At 45.7% G+C, this 27589-nt stretch overlaps 1 protein-coding gene across 2 annotated transcripts; it reads left to right on the top strand.

Annotated features, from left to right (window-relative positions):
- The first annotated feature begins 4228 nt into the window (after positions 1–4228).
- Positions 4229–13475, top strand: LOC122236187 (ral guanine nucleotide dissociation stimulator-like). 2 transcript variants are annotated; one of them, XM_042977078.1, is made up of 13 exons: positions 4229–4456; positions 4927–5034; positions 6493–6680; positions 8017–8210; positions 8359–8735; positions 9525–9740; positions 10122–10225; positions 10728–10797; positions 11418–11486; positions 11925–11999; positions 12582–12614; positions 12969–13090; positions 13295–13475. In XM_042977078.1, the coding sequence occupies exons 1-13, from the start codon at positions 4271–4273 to the stop codon at positions 13329–13331; spliced, it is 1779 nt and encodes a 592-aa protein (XP_042833012.1). In that variant the 5' UTR covers positions 4229–4270; the 3' UTR covers positions 13332–13475. The 2 variants fall into 2 exon arrangements, with proteins under 2 accessions (XP_042833012.1, XP_042833013.1); XM_042977079.1 differs by having other exon boundaries at positions 4378–4466.
- The last annotated feature ends 14114 nt before the right edge of the window (positions 13476–27589 follow it).

Raw genomic sequence — 27589 nt, 5'->3', positions numbered from 1 at the left:
TTCCTTTTGTTGTCTGAATGTTGATGCTAGGACTTCCAACACTATGTTAAACAACAGTGGTGAGAGTGAATATCCCTGGCGTGTTCCTGGTCTCAGGGGGAATACTCTATTTCCCCATTGAAGATGATATTAGCCGTGGGCTTTTTATAAATGGCTTTTATGATGTCGAAGTATGTTCCTCCTATCCCGACTTTCTTGAGGGTTTTAATCAAGAAAGGATGCTGTATTTTGTCAAATGCTTTTTCTTCATCTATTGACAGGATCATATGGTTCTTATCTTTTCTTGTATTAATGTGATGTATCACATTGATTGATTTGCGAATATTGAACCAGCCCTGCATCCCAGGAATGAATCCCACTTGATCATGTTGAATAATTCTTTTTATGTGATATTGAATTCGATTTGCTAGTATCTTATTGAGAATAAAGAAGGAGGTGTGGAAAAAGAAACAAAGATAAAGTTACCCAGACAGAGAAACTAAAGGGCTTGATTATTCCAGAGAGAGAAAGGAAAGAAGTAGGTGTAGAACATATATCAAGAGAATGGATTAAATATGTCTGCTTAAACAAACCAACAGAGTAACCAGACTAGAGGAGGGAAGAGATTTGAAGGAGAAAAGGAAGGAAGAATATAAATAGCAAGAATTGTCTGAGAATTAATCCAGGCAATGCAGCAGTGCTGGTCTGGAGAAGGGGGCTGTCTGGTTCCTCAGTGTCTATCCCACTCCAGTAGATACAGTTACCTGGCACAGAGGAGTGTGGTTTGGTGTAGATGGGTCCCACTTCCACTGTGGACTCTGTGAACTGATCTCTGAGGCCCCATGTTGCTGGTGGTGGGAAGAAAAATGACGACCACCCCGCAGTCTCTTCTCCACAGACTTGGTGTCCCAAATCACTCTGTTCAAGCTGTTCTCACTGTGCTATGGGTGCAGAGGACGCAGTCTGCCTCACTCCACCAACTCCCGTGCCCCAGTGCTTGGCTAGGATTCAAACCCCCCTCTCTGTGCACCCTGATACTGGGGAAGTGTCTCTCCATGCCACCCAATATGTGGTCCCAGCTGGTTTTGTCTTATCCTGCAGCCCTTCAGGAAGGGGACCGCTTTCTCCTACTGCAGACAGCGTCCTGACCTAGCCACTAAGCCTGGGGTTGGCTCCCCTCCTCCCCAGGTGTGTGAACAGGGCAGCCAGCTCCAGTCTGGAGAAAGTCCCACAGTTAGAGATGGGATCCCTCTCTGTCCCAATCGGAGGTTTATCTCTTGTCCACATACAGCCTTAAGCTTCCCCAGACTCTCTTTCTCTTCCCCTTGTCTCTCCACAGAAGGGGATCCCTTCCCTCTGTGCCAGCGTGGCCCATTGTATCTCTCCCAGTCCACAATCACCCACCTATGGCCCCTCAGGTTGTCCCGGTGTCTCCCTGGTAGCAGCTTAGTCTCTTTTCCTCCCAGACTCAAAGTCATTTGGCTTCAAATTTCAAAAACTTTTCTGTGTCTTGACTGTTGAAAATAATGCCTTCTGAACATGGAGATGCAGAGATTTCTTGGACATATTGTTTTGTTTGCTATGGATGTGTTCCCAGAAGTGGAATTGCTAGATTATGTTCTATTTTTAATTTCTTGAGAAATCTCCATACTATTTTCCATAGTGAGTGTACCAACTTTCTATCCCCCCAATAGTGGACAAAGGTTCCCTTTTCCCCACATCTTCACTAGCATTTATCCCTTGTCTTTTTTATGATAGCTATTCAAATTGATGTGATGTGATATATCAATGTGACCTTGGTTTGCATCTTTCTGATGGTTAGCTACATCAGGCACCTTTTTATGCACCTGTTTGTCTTTGTTTATATTCTCTGGGAAAATGCCAGAGCACTGTACACTGCATCTGGGGTCCATGGACAAGACCAGTCTGCACTGAACCTTCAGGGTCCTAATTGGATATGCAATGGTGGGTGCAGAATCACTCTTCTGGCTGAGGTGAGGGTGATGTATTAGTAAAGAGGACACCATGGGAGTGGACAGAAAAAAGAGTAGGAGGAGGCATCTGAAATCCTTTGCTTTGGAAGCTGAAGGTCCTGTTCTTTTGCCCACGTGACTCTGGAAAGCCACTGCCTTGAGGATACCCAAATAAAGGTATCCCTTTTTTCCGTGGTATGCCTGCTTGGGGCTATAATGCTAGAGCTGGAGAACAGAATTCAAGAAGTCTTCTTCCATGATACCTAGGGTGTTCTGCTGGAGGAACTGGAGCATGAAAAGTCATGTACAGGCCATTGTGGTTGTCCTCCTGCCCAGAAACAACTTGAAACTGTTAGCAGTATTTCTCTCTTCAGTGTAGGTGGTTAAAAGGGGAGATGGGCTCCAAGACCTTGTCATTTATTTATTAACTATGCACTAAGCTTTTAACCTGATGCCAGGTACCTTGTTGGGCCCATGTGTGGAGCTGAAAATACCAAGAGCTACCTGCCTTCCAGGAACTCAAGTCTAGAGATAGGCAATAGCACAAAAGCAAAGGCATGTGAAAGAAAAAAGCAAATGATGTGTGCTATGAATGAAGGCTGGAGAGTCATTGGGTAGGAAGGTATGAAAGGCCTCACTGGGGATGACATTGCTGAGAACAGAATGACAAAAGGGAGCTAGACTTGAACAAGTCATCGTGCAGTGTGTCAGGAAGAAGCTACCACTGCTTCAGACACTCACTAACAGAAGCCAGTTTGTCCAGAGGAGGTGAAAAAGGCAGCCAGTGTGGCTGGAGGGAAACTAGGAGGAGAGCAAAGGGGAGGGAGGAGGGGCAGGGAGAAGTGCTGAGGCCTGGTAGAAAGTTATCTGTTGCTCTTCTGTTACTGCATTGTCCCAATACCTTGCACTGTAAAACACATATATTTAATACCTCACAATTTTTTGTGGATGAGGAAACCAGGCACATATTAACTTGGTTCCCCAGCCTCAGGGTATGTCAGAAGCTGCAGCTGTGGCCTCAACTGAGGCTAGATTGGAAGAATATTTTCTCCCAAGTTGACTCATATGATTCAGGATGCCATTTGGACTCAGAGCCTGGGTTCCTATGTGTCTTTCAGCCTGGACACTGCCTCAGTTCTCTGCCATGTGAGCCTCTATATAATGGCAGCTCAAAACACTACTTGATTTTTGGTTAAAGAAAGGTAAAGAAAAAAGGGATAAAGAAAAAGGGAAAGGGAAAGAGGAGAGAAATGGTACATGAGAGGAAGTAACTAGGAAGTGAAAGACTATTTGAAATTGAAACTTAGACATGACTTTCCATCACATTGGCTGTATCCTATCGGTCAGAAACCAGTCGCTAGCCACTTAGGAGTTACAAAACAATATACCACAAGTCAGCATGGGGAGCCATTGTGAAGGCTGCCCCCTCATAGATTGAAATGAGACAACTGAGTCTCATTCTAAATACAACAGGAAACAACTGGTTTTACTACCATTCTACCCCATCATGGGACCCGTATTAAAATAAGGCCAAGAGGAAGAGTGGCTGTTCCATTACTACACTGATGTCTCTTTTGAATAGTACTCCATGCCACATCCCGCCCCTTTTTTTAATTCTTCCATACTTGATTTTGGGCCTCAGATACACTGGACAACAGCCCACACATATTAAATTTTTTTTTAAGTTTATTTATTTTTGAGACAGAGAGAGACAGAGCATGAACGGGGGAGGGTCAGAGAGAGAGGGAGACACAGAATCGGAAGCAGGCTCCAGGCTCTGAGCCATCAGCCCGGAGCCCGACGCGGGGCTCGAACCCACAGACCGCGAGATTGTGACCTGAGCCGAAGTCGGACGCTTAACCGACTGAGCCACCCAGGTGCCCCAGCCCACACATATTATAAATATTATCCATATATTATCCATTTACACCCGATGAGGCTCCTAGGAAGTATATTCTAGCCTGATCCCAACATGCACATTAGGAAACTATGGAATACTTGAGAGACACATTGAGTTAGGACATATAACTGGTAAAACAAAGAAAAAAAGCTGAATTCAGTTCTGTATCCTCAAAATTAGAACCCTACTTGCATTTCCAGGGAGTTGTGGCTATGGCATTTTTGACTCATTGTTTACAGTTAAGGAGATGACATTGGAGGAGAAAGATAAGCAGTCAACTATCAATAAGGGGTTCTAGATAGGTCTCATTTAAAGAAGGGCCCCAGGTACTGGAATCTTGAAAAAGTGACTTCACTTCCTTGGTGATAGGCTTCAACAGAACTTAGAACTCTGGTAACCAGGTGCCCACATTCTAGAGATGGCCTGCTTTCCAGCTCACTTGCCCAGAGTCACTCTAGAGAACAAAATGTTCTGTTGCTGTATCCCCATTTTCAGGATATGTGGGCTTAAGAAAGCCCAGAGTGAGAAACCTTTATGTCACTGTAGACATCAGCTCAGCCCTCATCTCCGAAGCTGTTGGTCATTTGGCAGGAGGCGCTCACAGGTAACACAAGGTAGCTCAGGGCAGCCCACTGGAGAGCATGCCACAACTCTGATCCTGCCCAGAGCAGGCCTACACCTCTTGCCCCTCGTGTGTGTGTGTGTGTGTGTGTGTGTGTGTGTGTGTGAGAGAGAGAGAGAGAGATCAGGGGAGGGGACAGAGGACGAGGGCTATGCCCTTCATGAGCAGAAGCAAGATGTCAGGTGTTGAAAGCCTAGCACATCTCTCATGTTCATACCCCAGGTCTTGGCAGGCAGGAGACGATAATTGCTGGGGACCAAGTTCAACTACCTATATGTTAATTACGAGCCCTAGAGTTTCTTCTGGTTTCCTCCTTGCTGGATGTCTTTACAGCTTCCCCTCTTAGCCTGTACTGTAGAGAACACAATTTCTAATGGGGATGTCCCCTTGTGGCAATGTCCAGGGAGGACCCTAAGGTCTCTTGGCCCGACTACGGGGCACTGTACTTGCAGAGCTTCACCCAAGATATCTTTGAGGAGCTGGTCCATGGCTTCAACTACGGCAGCGCCCTAGATAAGTGTCAGGTGCAGAAGGATACCAAGAATCAGCGCTGCTCTGAGGTAAGAATGGGAAGAGGGTTTTTCACACCCAGGGCCTGCACATAAATATGGGGCCAAACCTGAGGCCCTCACATTGTATTTCCACATGAGCGTCCCACAGGCCCAACCACAAAATAATCTGAATATCCAAACCTCTGCCACCAGCTATGTGGTAAGGTAGGAGGACACTCTTTACATATGTTGGAATGGTAGAGAATGCATGTATTGTGTATGTATTTTATTTTTTATATTTTGATAGAGAACATATTTAATGTTTTTAATTAATCATTTTTATTTATTTATTTATTTTTTACTTTTCATGAGGCCATGAGTATCTTTGCATTTTACTGCTGTTTTATTATTTTACCTACTTGCCCCAGATATCCTGGGTAGCACTCAGCTCCACTGTCCTTGCAGAACTTCTCCAAGCCCTTACATATCATCACACAAAACAGGGTGATTTAACACAAAATTAAGGGTGGGATGAAGCCATTCTATATGTTTCTGTAATGTCTTGTCTCTCAGAACACATTAAATTATTGTAGGCCCACCAAGTCATGAGCTGTGTTCTTATATGTCTTCATAATATTCCATAAAGGAGGTTGTGTGCCACTGTTTCAGCCTTTCAAGTCTGTTGGAACTTGACAGGATTCAATTCTGTTTTCATGTCAACAGTGATGCAGGGAAAATCTTAAGTGTCCTAAAAGAATGTTTTAGGTTGCTAGATCTGCCATAACATGGAAGCACTAATTGGGTGGAAGGACTTTGATGCCTCCTGGCTGAGATACCTGCCTCTGTCTTTTAAGAGTTTCACCCAGGAAATCTTTGATGAGCTGCTCTAAGGATTAAATTCCATCTCCCTTGACAAGCAGCAGGTGCATCAGTCCAGCAACAACATCAAGTGCTGGTATAGGGTGAGAACAGGTCCAGATTCATGTCCTTTCTCGGGACCCAGAGATGATCAGGGTAAGCCTGGAACCCAGACTACAATTGACTGGCTCCCTGGGGCCTGCTGAAGAAGGTGGTTTCCCCCAGAAACTTTCTCCCTATCAGGAACAGACCAAGCCTCATTAGCTTAGAGGAAATGCAGCCCATGCTTTTGACAATTCTCAGGACTAACCTATATGATCTTGAGCAGCATTCGAAATTCTAACCCTCTGTTTTCTCATATCTACAGTAGGGATGTTTACTGATGACTCACTGGCATAATGCTCTTAATATAGGCTATTAAAAGAAGTGCTATTGTTGCTCAGCTAAGAGAATGCTTGGAAGTTACCAATGGTTTATCATTTCCCCCATAAAACCAATTGCAATTTTAAGCCTAGAACCTTATTCTGTGTGGGCACCCGAGTCCCTTCTCTTTCACAAGTTCCCAAAGGGATGGGGGTCTTTGGTCTGAGAACCAGACCCTGATCTTCCTGGTAGTTCATGGTATTGAAGCTGACTACATGCCCCTCCTTGTCTACCCGGTGTTAAAAGGAATCAACCCTGTCCCTGGATGAGGCCTGTACAATGCTGAAGCTCAAGGAAGGCACAATGGAAAATTTTTTACAGTCCCTGCTACAATCACCTTTCCAGGATAGAAACATCTCAAACATCACAACCATTTTCTGCATATACCAGGTGTTCCCCATGGCCCAATTAGTCCTGGGACAGCAGTTCAAAAGGTGAGTGCTTGCCTCATACACAGCACAGGGGGGAGCCTCCCATTTACTACTTGTGTATCTTGGGAATGTCACTGCACCTCTATGAGCTTCACTTTCCTCTTCTGGGAGTGCGGTGGTAAGAGGATGAACCTCACAGTGTCAACTGTAGTAAACTATGGGAGAAAACATGGCATGGGCTTATCTGGTGCCTGACTCTGTAGAAAGGGCTGCTGGACATGCTGAGTATCTTTAGGTTTAATAGTTCTCTCTCTCTCCAGTGAAGAAGCTCTCAACCTCAACCCTCGCAGGCCTGTGGCACTTCTGAATTTAGAAAAGGACATGGAAAGCAGAAGTTGTCCTGTTTGCAAAGGACTTCTGAGATTCTATCTAGCTGGGCTTGGTATTTTTCCTTTATATGGCCAGACTAGGGCTTGCTGGGGGACAGGCAGAGGCACCCATGGCCCACACAGTTATCTGAAAAGTACTGGTTGGGTTAATTCAATCAACAGTATATGTTAATCACCTAGTAATGCAGGCACTTTTCTAGTCACTAAGATAATTCAGTGAATAAAGTAGACACAATGCCTTGGTGTCAATTCTAGTCAGAGAGTAGGCAATCACTCTACACTCATGTCCTTGGTTCATTATATGTGACATTTTCATGGCGTCCTCTGGGTATGAAAGGATTGTCCCTTATTTGACCATTATGACAGACTACAAGACCAAGTAAACATACTCATGTTCAGGTCTTCAGGTTCAGTAGGAGGGCCTCCTGCATCCACAGAGCAGCATAAGAGACTTTAGGGGTTGTGGCTGGAGGAGGACTTTCAGAACCATGGAACTCACAGATCTCTTGATTTCCATAGGAGGGCTTATGTTTGGGGGCTTCCTGTGAAGAAGCAAATGAGTCAAAGAGAGCTGTGGATGGGGCCCCAAAACTGGGAAGCAAAGCACAGTCTGGGTTCAGTTGGTGCCTAAGAGACCCATCCCTTCTACTGTTCTATCTGGCTCTGCCTGCTTCTCTCCATATCTACCTCTGCTTACCACAGCAACTAGGGCCAAGAACAGAAGGTGTAGTGAGAAGACTGCTCATAAATCGGCCTCAAACGTAAGCCCTATTACTGGTCTTTACTGAGGATGGCATTGACTATGCCCAAGGCCGTGGTGAGAAGAGTATCAGTGAAAAAACCAGACTCACACAGGTTTTCTGGATGACTAGGCCTTCCACTGCAAAGGCGGGGTTGGAAGTGGGCTGGGCCATCCTCTGGGATCCATAGAGAAATAATGATGCTGTGGGAGTACAGTGTGGAATAAAAGGCCAGGCCTCTGATGCTTCTCCACACATGACTCTACCCAGCACCCTCTCTCCCATCTTGAGTACATGGCCTGACCAGAAATTTCAGGATACCTGGCAGTCTCTGAATTTTACCAGTTTCAAAGTAAAGACAGCCTATGTGGATATGAAGCTGCATGACTGGAACCTGAAGAACCACACCGCCCTTATCCTGGTGCATCAGGAAACTCTGGAGCCCACTGAGGCAGAGTCAGATGGTAAAGGGGATTAAAATCTGGGAAGACTAACTGGGGTGGGGTTCATGGGCTGAATATTGTTTTGAAAGCAATGGTACCTGTCCTGTTTTTGGGAAGGCACCTGGAAAGTCAGTTATGTGGATGAACCTTTCTCTTTATCCTGGTCCAGTGCCAGCCCCAGGGCTCCTTCCAGTTGCAGAGCCAGAAAAGGGGTCTACTATGGAACTAGAGACAGCGCCAGTTATGTTTCAACCATCACCTCAAGCGTCAGAGCCAGCATCACCTCCATCAGCTGTTCCAGAACTGGAACAAGTGCTAACATCTTCTTCAGCATATGTGCCAGGTCCACAGCTACAATCAGCTCAATCATCAGCTTTACTTAGAATTTTAACTCCAGCTCTAAAAATAGAGACAGAGCCAACTCCAGCGCCAGAGCCTTCCTGCCACGGGCATGTGACCCCAAAGAACCAGCTGAATGAGGAGAAGCCCAGCCTCATGGACTTCCCTCCCAAGCTGGTGGCAGAGCAGCTAACGTACATAGATGCGGTAAGAAGCTGGGCTCTCAGGGCAGGACAGGGCAGGGCACTTTCTACATTTTTGCCGTCAGCTAACCCAGACCTGCCTTTCCCTGATGTGGACTACTATAGTCCGGGTCCAAATTTCAGCTCGACCACTTATCAACCATGTTACCCTGCCAAGGTCCTTAAATCAAGCTTTCACTGTCCAGCTGCAAACTGTAGAGATAGGCACTGATAAGAATTGATGCAGAGTTACTGTGTAGATTAAATGAGATAGAACAGCTAGAAAAATGGGTAGGCCCTGGTCCTTCAGGTGGAGGAAGACAGCTCACTGGGTGCAGTCAAGTCCATGGGTCACCCACCCATCTTCCTTGGAGTCTTAACACCCTGTGCACTTATTAGGCATCTGACATGTACATAACTACAAGGGGAAACAGAGAAACCTATGGTTGTAACTGTCATGGGGGAATGTGCATCGAAAGGAGAGTAGGACCAAAGGGAAAAACAGGTGGAGTGGAAAATGCCCCCTTGTGAGGAGTCACATTGAACTGTCATCTAGAGGCTGGGGTTAGCAAGGATGACCAGGGTACAAATTCTCTCCTTCCTTCCCTGCCAGTATTCACTCCTAGGTCTTCCTGTACTTGACTCCCTCAGTGAAAATAGAATGGAATGAAATCCAGGGATTCCAATCAGGCTCAGGCCACATTCTCAGCTTCAGGAACTAAAGCTCTGACCTGGTAACCTCCTACCTAGGACACTAATCCTGAATGTGAAATGGCTGGCTGAACACTCCTACCCTCCCCACCCCATTCTCTAGGAGCTGTTCAAGAAGGTGCTGCCTCATCAGTGCCTGGGCTCCATCTGGTCCAAGCGGAATAAGCCTGGTAATGAGCACCTGGCACCCACAGTCTGTGCTACCGTCACCCAATTTAACAGTGTGGTCAACTGTGTCATCACCACCTGCCTTGGAAACCCAAGAATGATAGCCCAGGACAGGGCCATGGTGGTGGAGCACTGGATAAAGGTGGCCAAGGTATTTTATGGGAGGCCAAGATGAGTCACTCTTCTGAGCCTTGGAAACTGATATTTCCTTTATCAATTCTCAGGGTTGGAGTCCCTAGTCTAAGCCCTAGGGTCTGCACAGTCCCTAGGCTCTTCCCTCCAGGGACATGCTGACCTTTACTTGCATGTCCCAATGGTGGAACGCTCAGTTCCTACCTGGCTCCTTCCTTGGAATGAGCTAAAATCTTCCCTCTCCCCAGCAGTGTTACTCTTTGGGTCTTATATGTGCCCTTCTGCAGGCACCTGGATATCTGTCATCTTGGAGGGAAAATTTAAACTGAGGGAGACTGATACTTTAGAGCAAATAGGACTCCTGCTACCCACATGACCACTCATTCTCTTCCCTCCCCAGGCCTGTCAAATCATGCGGAACTACTCTTCACTGCATGCCATCCTCTCTGCTCTGCAGAGTGCCTCAATTTACTCTCTGAAGAAGACATGGGAGAAAGTTTCCAGGTGAGTATGCCTCTCTCCATAGAAGGATCAGGGTGGATGAGGGATTTCCCATATGCACATCTTTTCCCCCTCAGTAACTGGGACCCTCCTGGGAGGCAGCAAACCCTGGCAATAGAACCTGGGCTGGTGTACAGGTCTATAACCCACCCTGGAGAATAGTCCACCCTGACTCCAGCTACAGAAATATTTTTTCTTAAATATCACGCACTGAGTTGACCCAAATTAAATATTATCAAGCGCTTACTTTACAGCAACAAAACTCTCTGCCCAATTGAAACCACACCTGACTGAAACAGAGTTGCTCAATTAATATGGAAATGGTGGCACTGGATGACTCACATGAGAGCTCCCTCCATGTCCTACAAACACCTTAGTTCTCAGAGGAATCCAGAGAAAACCCTAATACTGGCAGTTTGACTTTTTGGAGTACTCAAATAAGAGGGACTTACATTCAAGCCACATGATTCCTATAATTTTTTCTGCCATTTTTTCCTCTATTCAGGAAGAGCTTTCAAAAATTTAAAAAGCTGTGCACTGAAGATAACCCACAGAGAAGGGAACTGTTCCTGAAGGTATCATGGGAGGAGGAGGTTTGGGAAGAGAGAGGGTGGGGCCTGAGGGAACAGGGTCCTGAGTGGATGAAGAAAGACTGCTGTGTAGGGGAATGATCTGAAGCATTCCTTGGGGAGGTGAAGCCTTTGGTATGAATATGGTTACAGTTTGGGGTGAAGATTCCATTGGGGGTGGAGCAAGAAGGTGCTGTTCAACCAGATGCTATAGACACCCTGTCTCTCCATATTAACAGCTAGTCCAGATGGGGACCTGTATACAGCTTGAGAGCCCAGAGGACAGCCCTCTGCTCAGTAGTGGGGTTGGGATGGGTGGAGGGAAACAATAATGATAGTAATAGGACACTGAGTCCTCAGAAGACCATGTGATGTAGGTGGTGTTCTCACTTTTCTCAATGAGAAAACAAGCTCAGGAAGGCCAGGCTGCAAGTTCAAGGTCACACATGGAGTGAATGTTGGAGCTGAGATTGTGCTAGAATCACTCACAGCATGTTTAAGGATAATGTAGCATTGGTACCAGCTGACTTGGGTCAGATGTCCAGGGTCTCAAGTCAAAGATGGTGGGGGGGGGGGAGTGGACTGAGGATATTATGGTCTCAATGAACTTGTCCTTGCCCCTGCAGGAGCGGCCATCTAAATGGGCCACCCTGATGATGAGCCGCCAGAGAGCCCAGAAAAGGCTGCAGAAGAAGGTGAGTGTTCCTGGGGAATAGAGCCTCCAGAGTGAGAGGAGAAGGGCTCCTCTCTGACAGCTGGAGGCCTCCAGATCAAGACAGGTGGACCTTTCTACTCCAGCTCCTCCTCTTGTTGCCACAGCTTCCAAAACTCTTATTTTAAAGTGACTGGGAGGAGGGTCTATCCAGCTGGATGCAGAATGGATTTGTGGGTGGAGAGGGGCCTAGGACTACATACAATTTGATTTTCTAAAAGCAGGCCCTGGTGGTGATTAGGAGAAGTCTGATGTCCTTGGAGGGTGAGGGTAAGGGGGAATTGAGAGGCGGCTGCTAGGGATCCTAGGCTGCTCCATGTGAGAACCTGGGGTGGACCAGGAGGCTGAAGCATTTTCAAGGGAGGGTCCCTGTGTGCACCTGAGAGCAGGGACTCATCCCACCCCTACTCTAATGACACAGGGTGTTGTCCCCTTCCTTGGCACTTTCCTCACTGACATGGTGATGCTGGACACTGCAATGGAGGACTATCTGAAGGTGAGTGAACCTCTAGATTGTGTAGGAGGGCCCAGAATCCTGAGGTTTGGGAGTGGAGAACCCCTGTAATGAGTCCTGAGACCTCAGTACTTGGCAAACCTCCCCTCATGAGAGCTTCACAGCTACCCCTGTGAGCTAGAGTTTCTCATCTCAGTGATGAGTGAAGGGAGTTTGCACTTATGACACTGGTCCTGGTGCCCAAGACTGTCTGAATGCAAAGCTGCATGAAGTTTGTCTGAGTTGACCTCAGCCTCTCCCTCTCAGGCTGCTTATGGGGGGAGAGCAAAGTCAGGCACCTCCACATCGGCAAGCACTTACATAGCCTAACAGCCCCCTCCCCCCAGAGGTTTCAGCCTCCCCTTCTGTCATCAGAGAGGGTTGTGCTATAAGGTGCTTGACTGTCCACCCCATGTCCTCCTTTCTCTGGACCCCAGAGCCTGGCTTATATCCCAGTCCTGTTATCTGTGTATGGACAGTCTTCTAGTGTGTCCTGGCACGAGAACAACATGAGAAAGGATGTGTATAAGGAACAAGCAATAACAAGGGGCTCTTTCTGATGGACTTTGGCTATTTGCTTTCTAGGGCGATGAGATCAACCATAAGAAAAAAACTAAGGTGAGCATTTGTGGCACTTCCTATTAGGGAAGTGTAGGGGAGTGGATACCAGAGATGCCCCTGGGAAGAATATTTCTTGGCTTCATCCCCTCCATCACACATTTACTGGAATAGTTTGATAATGAAAAAGTGTAAGACCCATCCATCTGGTAAGTGAAGTCAGGGGAGTGGCATCAGGGATAACTTCCTGCAGGAGGAGGGGCTATTTATACTCACCTCTGCGAACAGGTTGAGACTGGATGAATTTATCAGGGAAGGAAGGCTGCCACATGTGCAAAGACCTAGGACTGGTCCCCTATCCCACTGCTCAACCCACCCAGGCTCTGTGTGCATCCTGTTCTTCTCTTGGCCTAGGAATACGAAGTAATGAAAGAGATCATGCTCCTCCAGGTGGCTGCAGATAACTACACTCTAGAACCGAAGGAGCAGTTTAGAGCCTGGTTCCAGGCTGTGGAGCGACTCAGTGAGGATGAGAGGTGAGGCCCATCAGGAGCTGAGCAAAGGCGTGGACTCTTTCTGGTGGCCACTCTAGGGATCCTGCATCCATGGCTCCCTGGGCAGCCTCAAGCCTTGTTTCCTGGTGATCACTGGAACACCAGATTCCAGCTACTGGGAAAACACTGGGAGAGACACCTGAATTGTAGCTCCTGGTCGACTCACAGGTGTCATTCTCTCTTTAGCTACATCCTGTCCTGCCAGCTGGAGCCCCAATCCTAACTGACCAGTGGAACTCAAGAACAAGAAGAATTGGCCACAATCAAGCTCAGGACTGAGTGAATGTCCAGTGATAGTGCAACCTTTCCTCAGCAGCTTGGACACTTGCTGTGATGAATCCCATCTCCTTGACACTTTTTCCTCCCATCTATTTTACCCCTACTTTGGAGTGGCAATATTTATCTTAAATAGTAAAAGCTAGATTTGAATATTATTATATTAAAGCCTTCTTCTTTTTATAGCCCAGGAGTTTGGTTTGGTTCTATTACTTCCTACAGCAACTTAAATGGTGTACAGACTCTCATATTCTTTCTTGAACTAAGAAATCTTACAGAGTCATCAGCTATTGTATGTGGGAGGAAGGAGAAGAGCCAGCCCTCCTCCCAAATTCCTCTTAGAGAACAGGTTAATTTCAGTATAATGAATTTGGGTAAAAAAGAAGAGACAGCCCCTCAGAATTACTGAGATTTAGAGGTTGAAGTTACTTTCACAGGAATGGCAGCAACCATTGAAATTAGATGTCCTTAAGTGTAACAATTTCCAGGACTACTACCTGCCCCAGGACAGTGGCTGCTTTCTACACTTTAAAGGAAAAGGTTTGTTTCCTGCTTCTTTTATTGAGGTGTTGTTTTTTCTTTTGGAGTTTTTTTTTTTTTTTTTTTTTACCAAATATTTGAAACTTTAAGTTTTCTAGTTCAAACTCTGGAATTGCATTAGCCAAAAAACATGTAAAGAGGTCAAACCCTACATGTGGAAAGGATAAGGACAGGAGAAGGTAATTTGCAAATTGACTAAGGGCAGGCAGGACTTTCCATTTTCATTCTTCCTCTAGGGGCTCCATGTTAACACTTTACCTAGATTTAAATCCTCCAGGGATCCCTTTCAATGACCTCTGAATCCCCTCCTCTGCTTGTTTTGTATTTGGGGGAAAGATGTGTGATGTACTTTTATGGCCACCCCTGCTGAACATGGTCCCATAAACATCTATGCTAAGAGCCTAGGATGTCTAGCAAATCCTGCATTTCCTTATGCAAGCTTTTTTTTTTACATTAGTTAACATACAGTGTAGTCTTGGTTTCAGGAGTAAAACCCAGTGAATCATCTCTTACATTTGATACCCAGTGCTCATCCTGAAAAGTGCCTGCCTTAATGCCCATCACTGATTTAACTCACCTTCAAACCTACTGTCACCCTTAACCCTCAGTTTGTTCTTTGTATTTAAGAGTCTCTTATGGTTTGCCTACCTCTCTGTTTTTATCTTATTTTTCCTTCCCTTCCCTATGTTCATCTGTTAAGTTTTTCTCAAATCATTCCAAACATATGGATGAAAAATGCATATAATATTCTGGCCTTTCTCTGGGACTGACTTTATTTTGCTTAACATAATTACCCCTCCCATTTTCCATTCTATATTGTATTGCAAATTGACAATACTTCATTCTTTTTCATTGCCAAGTAGATTCTATTGTGTGTGTCTGTATGTGTGTGTGTCCCCCCCCCCCCCCCCCCCCCCCCCCCCCCCCCCCCCCCCCCCCCCCCCCCCCCCCCCCCCCCCCCCCCCCCCCCCCCCCCCCCCCCCCCCCCCCCCCCCCCCCCCCCCCCCCCCCCCCCCCCCCCCCCCCCCCCCCCCCCCCCCCCCCCCCCCCCCCCCCCCCCCCCCCCCCCCCCCCCCCCCCCCCCCCCCCCCCCCCCCCCCCCCCCCCCCCCCCCCCCCCCCCCCCCCCCCCCCCCCCCCCCCCCCCCCCCCCCCCCCCCCCCCCCCCCCCCCCCCACCCCCCCCCCCCCCCCCCCCCCCCCCCCCCCCCCCCCCCCCCCCCCCCCCCCCCCCCCCCCCCCCCCCCCCCCCCCCCCCCCCCCCCCCCCCCCCCCCCCCCCCCCCCCCCCCCCCCCCCCCCCCCCCCCCCCCCCCCCCCCCCCCCCCCCCCCCCCCCCCCCCCCCCCCCCCCCCCCCCCCCCCCCCCCCCCCCCCCCCCCCCCCCCCCCCCCCCCCCCCCCCCCCCCCCCCCCCCCCCCCCCCCCCCCCCCCCCCCCCCCCCCCCCCCCCCCCCCCCCCCCCCCCCCCCCCCCCCCCCCCCCCCCCCCCCCCCCCCCCCCCCCCCCCCCCCCCCCCCCCCCCCCCCCCCCCCCCCCCCCCCCCCCCCCCCCCCCCCCCCCCCCCCCCCCCCCCCCCCCCCCCCCCCCCCCCCCCCCCCCCCCCCCCCCCCCCCCCCCCCCCCCCCCCCCCCCCCCCCCCCCCCCCCCCCCCCCCCCCCCCCCCCCCCCCCCCCCCCCCCCCCCCCCCCCCCCCCCCCCCCCCCCCCCCCCCCCCCCCCCCCCCCCCCCCCCCCCCCCCCCCCCCCCCCCCCCCCCCCCCCCCCCCCCCCCCCCCCCCCCCCCCCCCCCCCCCCACCCCCCCCCCCCCCCCCCCCCCCCCCCCCCCCCCCCCCCCCCCCCCCCCCCCCCCCCCACCCCCCCCCCCCCCCCCCCCCCCCCCCCCCCACCCCCCCCCCCCCCCCCCCCCCACCCCCCCCCCCCCCCCCCCCCCCCCCCCCCCCCCCCCCCCCCCCCCCCCCCCCCCCCCCCCCCCCCCCCCCCCCCCCCCCCCCCCCCCCCCCCCCCCCCCCCCCCCCCCCCCCCCCCCCCCCCCCCCCCCCCCCCCCCCCCCCCCCCCCCCCCCCCCCCCCCCCCCCCCCCCCCCCCCCCCCCCCCCCCCCCCCCCCCCCCCCCCCCCCCCCCCCCCCCCCCCCCCCCCCCCCCCCCCCCCCCCCCCCCCCCCCCCCCCCCCCCCTCCCCCCCCCCACACCCCCCCCCACCCCACACACCCCACCCCCCCCCCCCCCCCCCCCCCCCCCCCACCCCCCCACACCCCCCCACCCCCCCCCCCCCCCCCACTCCCCCCCCACCCCACCCCCCCCCCCCCCCCCCCTCCCCCACCTCTCCCCCCCTCCCACCCCCCCCCCGCTCCCTTCCCACCCCCCCCCCCCGACCCCCCCCCCCCCCCCCCCCCCCACCCCCCCCCCCCCCCCCCCCCCCCCCCCCCCCACCCTATGCTCATCTTTAATTTCTCATACCACATATGATTGAAAAATCATATAATATCTGTCTTTCTCTGACTGACTTATTTTGCTTAACATAATACCCTCCATTTCCATCTATATTGTTGCAAATGACAATACTTCATTCTTTTTCATTGCCAAGTAGAATTCTATTGTGTGTGTCTGTATGTGTGTGTGTCCCACATCTTTTTGTTTTAATGTTTATTTTTGAGAGACAGAGTGTGAGTGGGGGAAGGGCAGAGAGAGAGGGAGACACAGAACATGAAGCAGACCCCAGGCTCTGAATTGTCAGGACAGAGCCCGATGTGGAGCTCCAACTTACAAACCGTGAGATCATGATCTGAGCCAAAAGTGGGAGTTTAACCAACTGAGCCACCCAGGCGCCCATTTTACATTAGTACATCTTCTTAATCCATTCATCAGTTGATGAGTTCATGGACATTTGGATTTTTTCCATAATTTGAATATTGTTCATGGCTCTGCTATAAACATCAGGGTGCCTGTGCCCTTTCAAATCAGCACTCCTGTATCCTTTGGATAACTTCCTAATAGTGAAATTGCTGAGTTGTAGGGTAGTTCTATTTTTAATTTTTTAAAGAATCTTCATACTGTTTTACAGAGTGACTGCACCAGTTTTCATTACCACCAACAGTGCAATAGGGTTCCCCATTCTCCACATCTTTGCCAAATCTGTTGTTTCCTGAGTTGTCAATTTTTGCCATTATGACACGTGTGAGGTTGTATCTCATTGTGGTTTTGATTTGTATTTCCCTGATGAGGAATGATGTTGAGCATCTATTCATGTGTCTGTTTGCCATCTGGATGCCTTTTGGAAAAGTGTCTATTCATGTTTTCCTCTGCAATTTCTTCACCGGATTATTTGGTTTTTGGGGGTGTTGTGTTTGGTAGGTGTTTTATAGATTTTGGATACTAATCATTTATCTTATATGTCATTTGAAAATATCTTCTCCCATCCCTCAATTGCCTTTTAGTTTTATTGATTATTTACTTTGCTGTGCAGAAGCTTTCTATCTTGCTTGATGGGGTCCCAATAGTTACTTTTTGTTTTGTTTCTCTTGCCTTTGGAGACATGTCAAGTAAGAAGTTGCTGCAACTGAAGTCAAAGAGGTTGCTGCCTGTTTTCTCCTGTACAATTGTGATGGTTTAATGTCTCACATGCACTTTGAATTTATTTTTGTGTAAATTGGAAGTGGTTCGGGTTCATTCTTCTGCATTTTGATGTCCAGTTCTCCCAGCACCACTTTATAAAGATATCGTCTTTTTTCCATTGGATGCTCTTTCCTGCTTTGTTGCAAATTAGTTGGCCATATAATGTGGGTCCATTTATGGGTTCTCTATTCTATTCTATTGATCTATGTGCCTGTTTTTTGTGTCAGTATGATACTGTCTTATGATTACAGCTTTGTAATACAAGTTAAAGTCCAGGATTCTGATGCCTCCAGCTTTTGTTTTCTTTTTTAACATTACTTCAGCTATTCAGGGGGCATTTGTGGTTCCACACAAATTTTAGGATTTTTCTAGCTTGTGAGGATTGCTGATGCTATTTTGATAGGGATTGTGTTGAATGTGTAAATTGTTTTGGGTAGTTGTGACATTTTAACAATATTTGTTCTTACAATCCATGAGCATGGAATTTTTTTTTTCATTTCTTCTGTCTTCAATTTCTTACATAAGCCTTCTATAGTTTTCAGCATACAGATCTTTTACCTCTTCCATTATGTTGATTCCTAGATATCTTGTGGTTTTTTTGAAATTGTAAATGGGATTGATTCCTTAATATACCTTTGGGCTATTGTTTCATTATTGGTATATACAAATGTAACCCATTTCTGTACATTGATTTCATACACTGTGTCTTTGCTGAATTCATGTACCAGCTCTAACAGGTTTTGTGTGTGTGTGTGTGTGTGTGTGGCATATTTTGGGTCATCCATGTACAGTATCATATCATCCATGAAGAGCGAAAGTTTGACTTATTCTTTGTCAGTTGGATGCCTTTTATTTCATTATGTTGCCTGATTGCTTAGGCTAGAACTTCCAACACTATGTTGAACAACAATAATGAGAGTGGACATCTCTGTCATGTTCCTGATCTCAGGGGGAAAGCTCTCAGTTTTTCCCCATTGACGATGATATTAGTTGTGGGCCTTTCATATATGGCCTTTACTATCTTGAGGTATATTCCTTCTATCCCTACTTTGCAGATTTTTATCAATGAAGAATGCCATATTTTGTCAAGTGCGTTTTCTGCGTCTATTGTCAGGATCATATGACTTATCCTTCCTTCTATTAGTGTGGTGTATCACGTTGATTGATTTGCAAATATTGAACCAGCCCTGCAGCCCAATGAATCCTACTTGATCATGGTGAATAATTCATTTAATATACTGTTGAAATCAACTTTCTAGTATCTTGTTGATAATTTTTGCATCCAGGTTCATCATGGATATTGGGCTATAATTTCCCCTTTTTAGTGGGGTCTTTGTTTTTGGAATCAAGGTAATGCTAGCTTTATAGAATGCATTTGGAAGCTTTCATTCCATTTCTATTTTTTGGAACAGTTTGAAAACAATAGGATTAATTTTTTAAATGCCTGGGAGAATTCCCCTGGGAATCCATTTGGCCCAGGATTCTTATTTGTTTGGAGATTTTTGATAACTGATTCAACATCTTCATTGGTTATGGGTCTGTTCAAATGTTCTTTTCTTCCCATTTGGGTTTTTGTAGTATGTGGTTGTCTAGGAATTTTTCCATTTCCTCCAAATTGTCAGTTTGCTGGCATATAATTTTTCATGGTATTGTCTAATTGTTTGCATTTCTGTGGTGTTAGTTGTGATCTCTCCTCTTTCATTCATGATTTTATCTATTGGGTTTTTTTTTTTTTTTTCCTGGCTAGGGATTTATCAATTTTGTTTCTTCTTTAAAAAAACCACAACAGATCTTAGTTTCATTGATCCGTTCTACTGTTTTTTTTTTATTCTATACTGTTTATTTCTGCTCTAATCTTTACTATTTCCCCTTATCTGCTGGTGTTGGGTTCTATTTGCTGCTGTTTTTCTAGCTCCTTTATGTGTAAGGTTAGGTTGTATATTTGGGACCTTTCTTCCTTCTTGAGATAGGCCTGAATTGCAATGTATTTTCCTTTTAGGACTACCTTTGCTGCATCCCAAAGGATTTGGACTGTCCTGTTTTCGTTTTCATTTGCTTACATTTTTAAAAATATCTTCTTTAATTTCCTGGTTGATCCATTCATTCTTTAGTAGGATGTTCTTTAACTTCCATGTATTTTCGGTTTTCCAAATTTTTTCTTGTGTTTGGTTTCAAGTTTCATAGTGTTGTGATCTGAAAATATGCATGGTATTATCTCAATCTTTTTGTACCTGTTGAGGGCTGTTTTGTGACTCAGTATGTGATCTATTTTGGAGAATGCTCCACGTACAATCAAGAATAATGTGTGTTCTGCTACTTTAGGATGTAAAGTTCTGAGTATATCTTTTAAGTCCATCTTGTCCAACGTGTCATTTTTTCCTTATTGATTTTCTGCCTAGATGATCTGTCCATTGTTGTAACTGGAGTACTGAAGTCACAATAACAGTCTTATTATCAATAAGTTTGCTTATGTCTGTGATTGACTGAATTATATACTTGGGTGCTCCACTTTGGAGGCATAAATATTTACAACTGTTAGCTCTTTGTGATGGATAGACCCCTTAATTATAATATGATGCCTTCATTAATGTCTTGTTACAAGCTTTGTCTTAAAATCTAGTTTGTCTGATATAAGTATGGGTACTCCAGCTTTCTTTTGATGTCTGTTACCATGATATATGTTCTCTATCCTCTCACTTTCAATCTGCACATGTCCTCTGATCTGAAATGAGTCCATTGGGCCAACATGGCAGAGAAGTAGGGGGATACTCATACTTCCCACCTCTCTCAAACAAAGAGGTGCTGAAGCCAAACCTTTGAACTCCAGACTCCTGGTATGAAGAGGACTGAATCTGATACCAAGAAGAAGAAAATGGGAAAACCAGAAAAAAGATTAGGTGGGTGATTGCAAACTGTGGGAAATAAAAAAAGTCCATGTGAGTATGGAAGGTGAGGGTGGAAGGACAATAAGCGGAGAAGAAAAAGCGGAACAAAGAAAGAAGAGCTAGGGAAGTGTAGGACCATATCTGGGCAGGAGAAAGACCTCAGACTTAGACTGAGAGGGATCCTATCTCTAACTGCAGGGCTTTCTTCAGACTGGGGCCGGCTCCCTGTTCTTGCACCTGGGGAGTAGGGGAGCCAGCCCTGGGTGTGGTGGTAGGTCAGGGTGCATGCAGTCCACAGTGGGAGAAAGTGGTCATCTCCCTGGAGGGCTGTGTGATAGTACAAAGCCTGTGTCTGCCACCCCTGGGCTCAGTGGCTTGGCCTAAGGTGCAGTACACAGTGGGACAAAGCATCCCCCTCCCTGGAGTGCTGTGGGAAAAGACAAAGCCCGCCTGCTGCCTGCATCTGCCACCCCCAGGTCTCAGCAGCGAGGTTGGCAGTGCAGTCTGCAGTAGGAGAAGGCAGTCCTCCCTGAAGTGTGCCAGCACAGACAAAGACAGCCGGGACCACATATCGGACCGCACTAAGAGGCGCTTCCCCAGTGCCAGAGTGTACAGAGTGGGACTTTGAATCCTAGCCAAGCACAGAGTCAGGGGAGTTGGCAGAGTGAGAAGGACCATCCCGTCTGCACCCCACGGCACAGAGAGAATGACACAGTCCACTGGGTCTAACTCCGTGAAGAAGACACTGGGGGATCGCCATTCCCCCTCCACTACCACCACCAAGGTGGGGACTCAGGGATCAGTCCCAGGGCCCATAGTGCAGGTGGGTCCAGACTACAAGGGATGACACCCCTTCACACTGGGTAACTGAGTATCTAATGGAGCTGGACAGACACTGTGGACAGCTCCCCCAGACCAGTGCTGCAGCACTGCCTGGATTAACTCTAGGTCACCTCTGGATATATAGATATATTCTACCCCCATCTCTCCTCCTTATCTCTTCCCTCCTCTAGGCTGGTTAGTCTTGTTTATGGTTTGTCTAAATGGATATATTTAATACATGCTCTTGATACATGTTCTACACCTCCTTCTTTACATTCCTTCCTCTCTCTCTGGAATAATCAAGCCATATAGTTTCTCTGTCTAGGTAACTTTATTTTGGTTTTTCTTCCCTGCATCCTTCCTTATTTTCCTTTCTCTCCCTCTAGATTAAGACTTTTAGTTTCTCTGACTAGTCAATGTTTATGTTTTTTCTTCATCCCTGCTCCTGTCATTTCTCTTTGTCTGTGCTCTCCCATCAGGACTGCCTCCACCATGTTCTTTACTTGCAGTTGGTGTTTGTGGGATTTTTGTTTTAGTTTTCAGTTTTTTAGCTTTCTTTGTTTCTCTTATTTGTTTGCTTGCGTGTTTTTGTCTCCTGTTTGTCTATCTGTTTTTCCTTTACAAGGGCTACTCCAAGTAACAAAGCGCACCGGGTGGGGAGGGTGAAAATACCACTAGAGTAGGGAAATAAAAAAACCAACATCACAACAGAGAGCAAGTAAAAATCTCCAAAAAAAACAAAAAAAAAAACAAAAAACAAACACCTCCTGAAGGGCCAGGCACTGGACAGTGTGTGACCTTCCATTCAATATTGCAGTGCTCACAGGTGCAGAGAAGACACAAGCTTTTAAAATGCATAAGGAACAACAACAACAAAAAAAAACTAGCCAAAATGACAAAACGAAAGAATTATCCTCAAAAGAAACTCCAGGAAGTAGCGACAGCTAACGAATTGATCAAAACCAATTTAAGCAATATAACTGAATATGAATTTAGAATAATACTCATAAAATTAATAGCTGGGCTTGAAGAAAGAATACAGGGCAGCAGAGAATCTATTGCTACAGAGATCAAGAGAATAAGAAACAGGCATGAGGAGTTAAAAAATGCTGTAAATAAGGTGCAAAATAAAACGGAGGTGACCACAGCTCAGATTGAAGAGACAGAGGAGAGAATAGGTGAATTAGAAGATAAAATTATGAAAAAAGAGGAAGCTGAGAAAAAGAGATAAAAAAATCCAGGAGTACGAGGGGAGAATTAGAAAACTAAGTGATGCAATCAAAGAGAACAATATCGGTATCATAGGAATTCCACAAGAAGAGAGAGAGAAAGGGGCTGAAGGTGTACTTGAACAAATCATAGCTGAGAGCTTCCCTGATCAGGGGAAGGAAAAAGGCAGTGAAATCCAAGAGGAACAGAGACCTCCCTTCAGACGTAACATGAATCGATCTTCTACAAGACATATCATAATGAAACTGGCAAAGTACAAAGATAAAGAGAATTCTGAAAGCAGCTAGGGATAAATGGGTCCTAACATACAAAGATAGACACATAACTGTAGTAGCAGACCTATCTACTGACACTTGGCAGGCCAGAAAGGAATGGCAGGAAATCTTCCATGTGATGAACAGAAAAATTATGCAGCCAAGAATCCTTTATCCAGCAATCCTTTATCCTAGTCTGGCATTCAGAATAGAAGGAGAGATGAAGGTTTTCCCAAACAAACAAAAACTGCAGGAATTCATCACCACTAAACCAGCCCTACAAAAGATCCTAAGGGAGATTCTGTGAGTGAAATGTTGCAAGGACCACAAAGTACCAGAGACATCACTACAAGCATGAAACCCTACAGATATCACAATGATTGTAAACCCATATCTTTCTCTTTTTTAAAAATAATTATCATTGATTTGTATTTTTTTAATATGAAATTTATTGTCAAATTGGTTTCCATACAACACCTAGTGGTTATCCCAACAGGTGCCCTCCTCAATACCCATCCATATCTTTCAATAATAACACTGAATGTAAATGGACTAAATGCTCGAATCAAAAGATATAGGGTATGAGAATAGATGAAAAACTAGACCCATCTATATGCTGTCTACAAGAGACTCATTTTAGACCTGAGGACAGCTTCAGATTGAAATTGAAGGGATGGAGAACTATCTATCATGCTACTGGAAGTCAAAAGATAGCTGGAGTAGCCATACTTATAGCAGACAAACTAGACTTTAAATTAAAGGCTGTAAGAAGAGATGAAGAAGGATATTTCATAAAAATTATAGGTTCTATCCATCAGGAAGTGCTAACAATTATAAATGTCTATGCACTGAATTTGGTAGCATGCAAATGTATAAAACAATCACAAACATAAGCAACCTTATTGATAAGAATGTGGTAATTGCAGGGGACTTTAATAATCCACTTAACGTAATGGATATATCATCTAGACAGAGAATCAGTCAAGAAACAATGGCCCTGAATGATACATTGGACCAGATGGACTTGACAGATATATTTAGATCTCAGCATCCCAAAGCAACACAATATACTTTCTTCTTGAGTGCACACGGAATATTCTCCAAGATAGATCATATACTGGGTCACAAAACAGCCCTTAATAAATATAAAAGAATTGAGAACATATCACACACACTTTCAGATAATAATGCTATAAAAGTTGAAATCAACCACAGGAAAAAGTCTGGAAAACCTCCAAAAGCATGGAGTTGAAAGAACATCTTACTAAAGAATGAATGGTAAACCAAGTAATTACAGAAGGAATTTAAAAATATATGGAAACAAAAGAAAATGAAAATACAACAATCCAAATGTTTTGGGATGCAGCAAAGGCAGTCCTGAGGAAAACACATTGCAATCCAAGCCTATCTCAAGAAACAAGAAAAATCCCAACAAGAAAAATATAAAATCTAACAGCACACCTAAAGGAAATAGAAGCAGAACATCAAATATATCACAAAACCCAACAGAAGAAGAGAAATAATAAAGATCAGGGCAGAAATAAACAATACACAATAAAAAAAAAAACACAGTAGAGCAGATCAAGGAAAGAGTTGGTTTTTTGAAAAAAAAATTAAACAAAATTAATAAACCTCTAGCCAGGCTTCTCAAAAAGAAAAGAGAGATGAACCAAATAGATAAAATCATGAATGAAAATGGAATGATTACAACCAGTCCCTCAGAAATACAAGCAATTGTCAAGGAATACTATGAAAAATTATATGTCAACAAACTGGACAACTTGGAAGTAATGGACAAATTCCTAAACACCCACACACTACCAAAACTCAAACAGGCAGAAATAGAAAACTTGAACAGACCCATAACCAGTGAAGAAATTGAATCAGTTATCAAAAATCTCCCAACAAATGAGTCCAGGACCAGATGGCTTCTTTGGGGAATCCTACCAGACATTTGAAGGCAGAGATAACACCTAGCCTTCTCAAGCTGTTCCAAAAAATAGAAAGGGAAGGAAAACTTCCAGACTCATTCTATGAAGCCAGCATTACTTTGATTCCCAAACCAGACGGAGACCCAGCAAAAAAAGAGAACAGCAGGCCAATATCCCTGATGAATATGGATGCAAGAATTCTCAATAAGATACTAGCAAATCGAACGCAAGAGCACATGAAAAGAATCATTCACCACGATCAAGTGGGATTCATTCCTGGACTGCAGGGCTAGTTCAACATTCACAAATCAATCAATGTGATACATCACATTAATACAAGAAAAGATAAGAACCATATGATCCTGTCAATAGATGCAGAAAAAGCATTTGACAAAATACAGCATCCTTTCTTGATTAAAACCCTCAAGAAAGTCGGGATAAGAGGAACATACTTCCACATCATAAAAACCATTTATAAAAAGCCCACAGCTAATATCCTCAATGGGGAAACACTGAGAGTATTCCCTCTGAGATCAGGAACATGCCAGGGATATTCACTCTCACCACTGTTGTTTCACATAGTGTTGGAAATCCTAGCATCAGCAATCAGACAACAAAAGGAAATCAAAGGCATCAAAATTGGCAAATTTGAAGTCAAACTTTCACTTTTTGCAGACTTTCACTTTTCATAAGTGGCTTTTATGATGTCTAGGTATGTTTCTTCGATACCGACTTTCTCGATGGTTTTTATTAAGAAAGGATGCTGAATTTTGTCAAATGCTTTTTCTGCATCTATTGACAGGATCATATGGTTCTTATCTTTTCTTGTATTAATGTGATGTATCACATTGATTGGTTTGTGAATGTTGAACTAGCCCTGCAGCCCAGGAATGAATCCCACTTGGTCATGGTGAATAATTCTTTTCATGTGCTCTTGCGTTCGATTTGCTAGTATCTTATTGAGAATTCTTGCATCCATATTCGTCAAGGATATTGGCCTGCTGTTCTCTTTTTTTGCTGGGTCTCCGTCTGGTTTGGGAATCAAAGTAATGCTGGCTTCATAGAATGAGTCTGGAAGTTTTCCTTCCCTTTCTATTTTTTGGAACAGCTTGAAAAGGATAGGTATTATCTCTGTTTTAAATGTCTTGGTAGAATTCCCCAGGGAAGCCATCTGGTCCTGGACTCTTATTTGTTGGGAGATTTTTGATAACTGATTCAATTTCTTCACTGGTTATGGGTCTGTTCAAAATTTCTATCTCTTCCTGTTTGAGTTTTGGAAGCGTGTGGGTGTTTAGGAATTTGTCCATTTCTTCCAGGTTGTCCAGTTTGTTGGCATATAATTTTTCATAGTATTCCCTGGCAATTGCTTGTATTTCTGAGGAACTGGTTGTAATCATTCCATTTTCATTCATGATTTTATCTATTTCAGTCATCTCCCTTTTCTTTTTGAGAAGCCTGGCTAGAGGTTCATCAATTTTGTTTATTTTTTCAAAAAACCAACGCTTGGTTTCATTGATCTGTTCTACTGTTTTTTGGATTCTGTATTATTTCTGCCCTGATCTTTATTATTTCTCTTCTTCTGCTAGGTTTGATGTGTCTTTGCTGCTCTGCTTGTATTTCCTAATACCTAAGTATGCTATTAGACTGTGTATTCCAGATTTTTCTTGTTTCTTGAGATAGGCCTGGATTGCAATGTATTTTCCTCTCAGGACTGCCTTTGCTGCATCCCAAAGCATTTGGATTGTTGTATTTTTATTTTCATTGGTTCCCATATATTTTTTAATTTCTTCTCTAATTGCCTGGTTGACCCATTAATTATTTAGTAGGGTGTTCCTTAACCTCCATGCTTTTGGAGGTTTTCCAGACTTTTTCCTGTGGTTGATTTCAAGCTTCATAGCATTATGGTCTGAAAGTATGCATGGTATGATCTCAATTCTTTTATACTTATGAAGGGCTATTTTGTGACCCAGTATGTGATCTATCTTGGAGAATGTTCCATGTGCACTCAAGAAAAAAGTATATTCTGTTGCTTTGGGATGCAGAGTTCTAAATATATCTGTCAAGTCCATCTGATCCAATGTATCATTCAGGGCCCTTGTTTCTTTATTGATCCTGTGTCTAGATGATCTATCCATTGTTGTAAGTGGAGTATTAAAGTCCCCTGCAATTACCACATTCTTATCAATAAGGTTGCTTATGTTTGTGATTGTTTTATAGATTTGTGGGCTCCCATATTCGACACATAGACATTTATAATTGCTAGCTCTTCCTGATGGATAGGCCCTGTAATTATTATAAAATATCCTTCTTCATCTCTTGTTACAGCCTTTAATTTAAAGTCTAGTTTGTCTGATATAAGTATGGCTACTCCAGCTTTCTTTTGGCTTCCAGTAGCATGATAGATGGTTCTCCATCCCCTCACTTTCTATCTGAAGGTGTCCTCAGATCTAAAATGAGTCTCTTGTAGACAGCAAATAGATGGGTCTTTTTTTTTTTAAATCTATTCTGATACCCTATGTAGGTTTCATGCTTGTAGTGATGTCTCTGGTACTTTGTGGTCCTTGCAACATTTCACTCACAGAATCTCCCTTAGGATCTCTTGTAGGGCTGGTTTAGTGGTGATGAATTCCTGCAGTTTTTGTTTGGGAAAACCTTCATCTCTCCTTCTATTCTGAATGCCAGACTAGGATAAAGGATTGCTGGATAAAGGATTCTTGGCTGCATAATTTTTCTGTTCATCACATGGAAGATTTCCTGCCATTCCTTTCTGGCCTGCCAAGTGTCAGTAGATAGGTCTGCTACTACAGTTATGTGTCTATCTTTGTATGTTAGGACCCATTTATCCCTAGCTGCTTTCAGAATTCTCTTTATCTTTGTACTTTGCCAGTTTCATTATGATATGTCTTGTAGAAGATCGATTCATGTTACGTCTGA

This window comes from Panthera tigris (assembly GCF_018350195.1).
Source record: "Panthera tigris isolate Pti1 chromosome A3 unlocalized genomic scaffold, P.tigris_Pti1_mat1.1 chrA3_random_Un_scaffold_61, whole genome shotgun sequence".
Classification (NCBI taxonomy): Eukaryota; Metazoa; Chordata; class Mammalia; order Carnivora; family Felidae; genus Panthera; species Panthera tigris.
The sequence above is the reverse complement of the archived record's forward strand: the minus strand, read 5'-3'. Positions and strand labels throughout refer to the sequence as shown.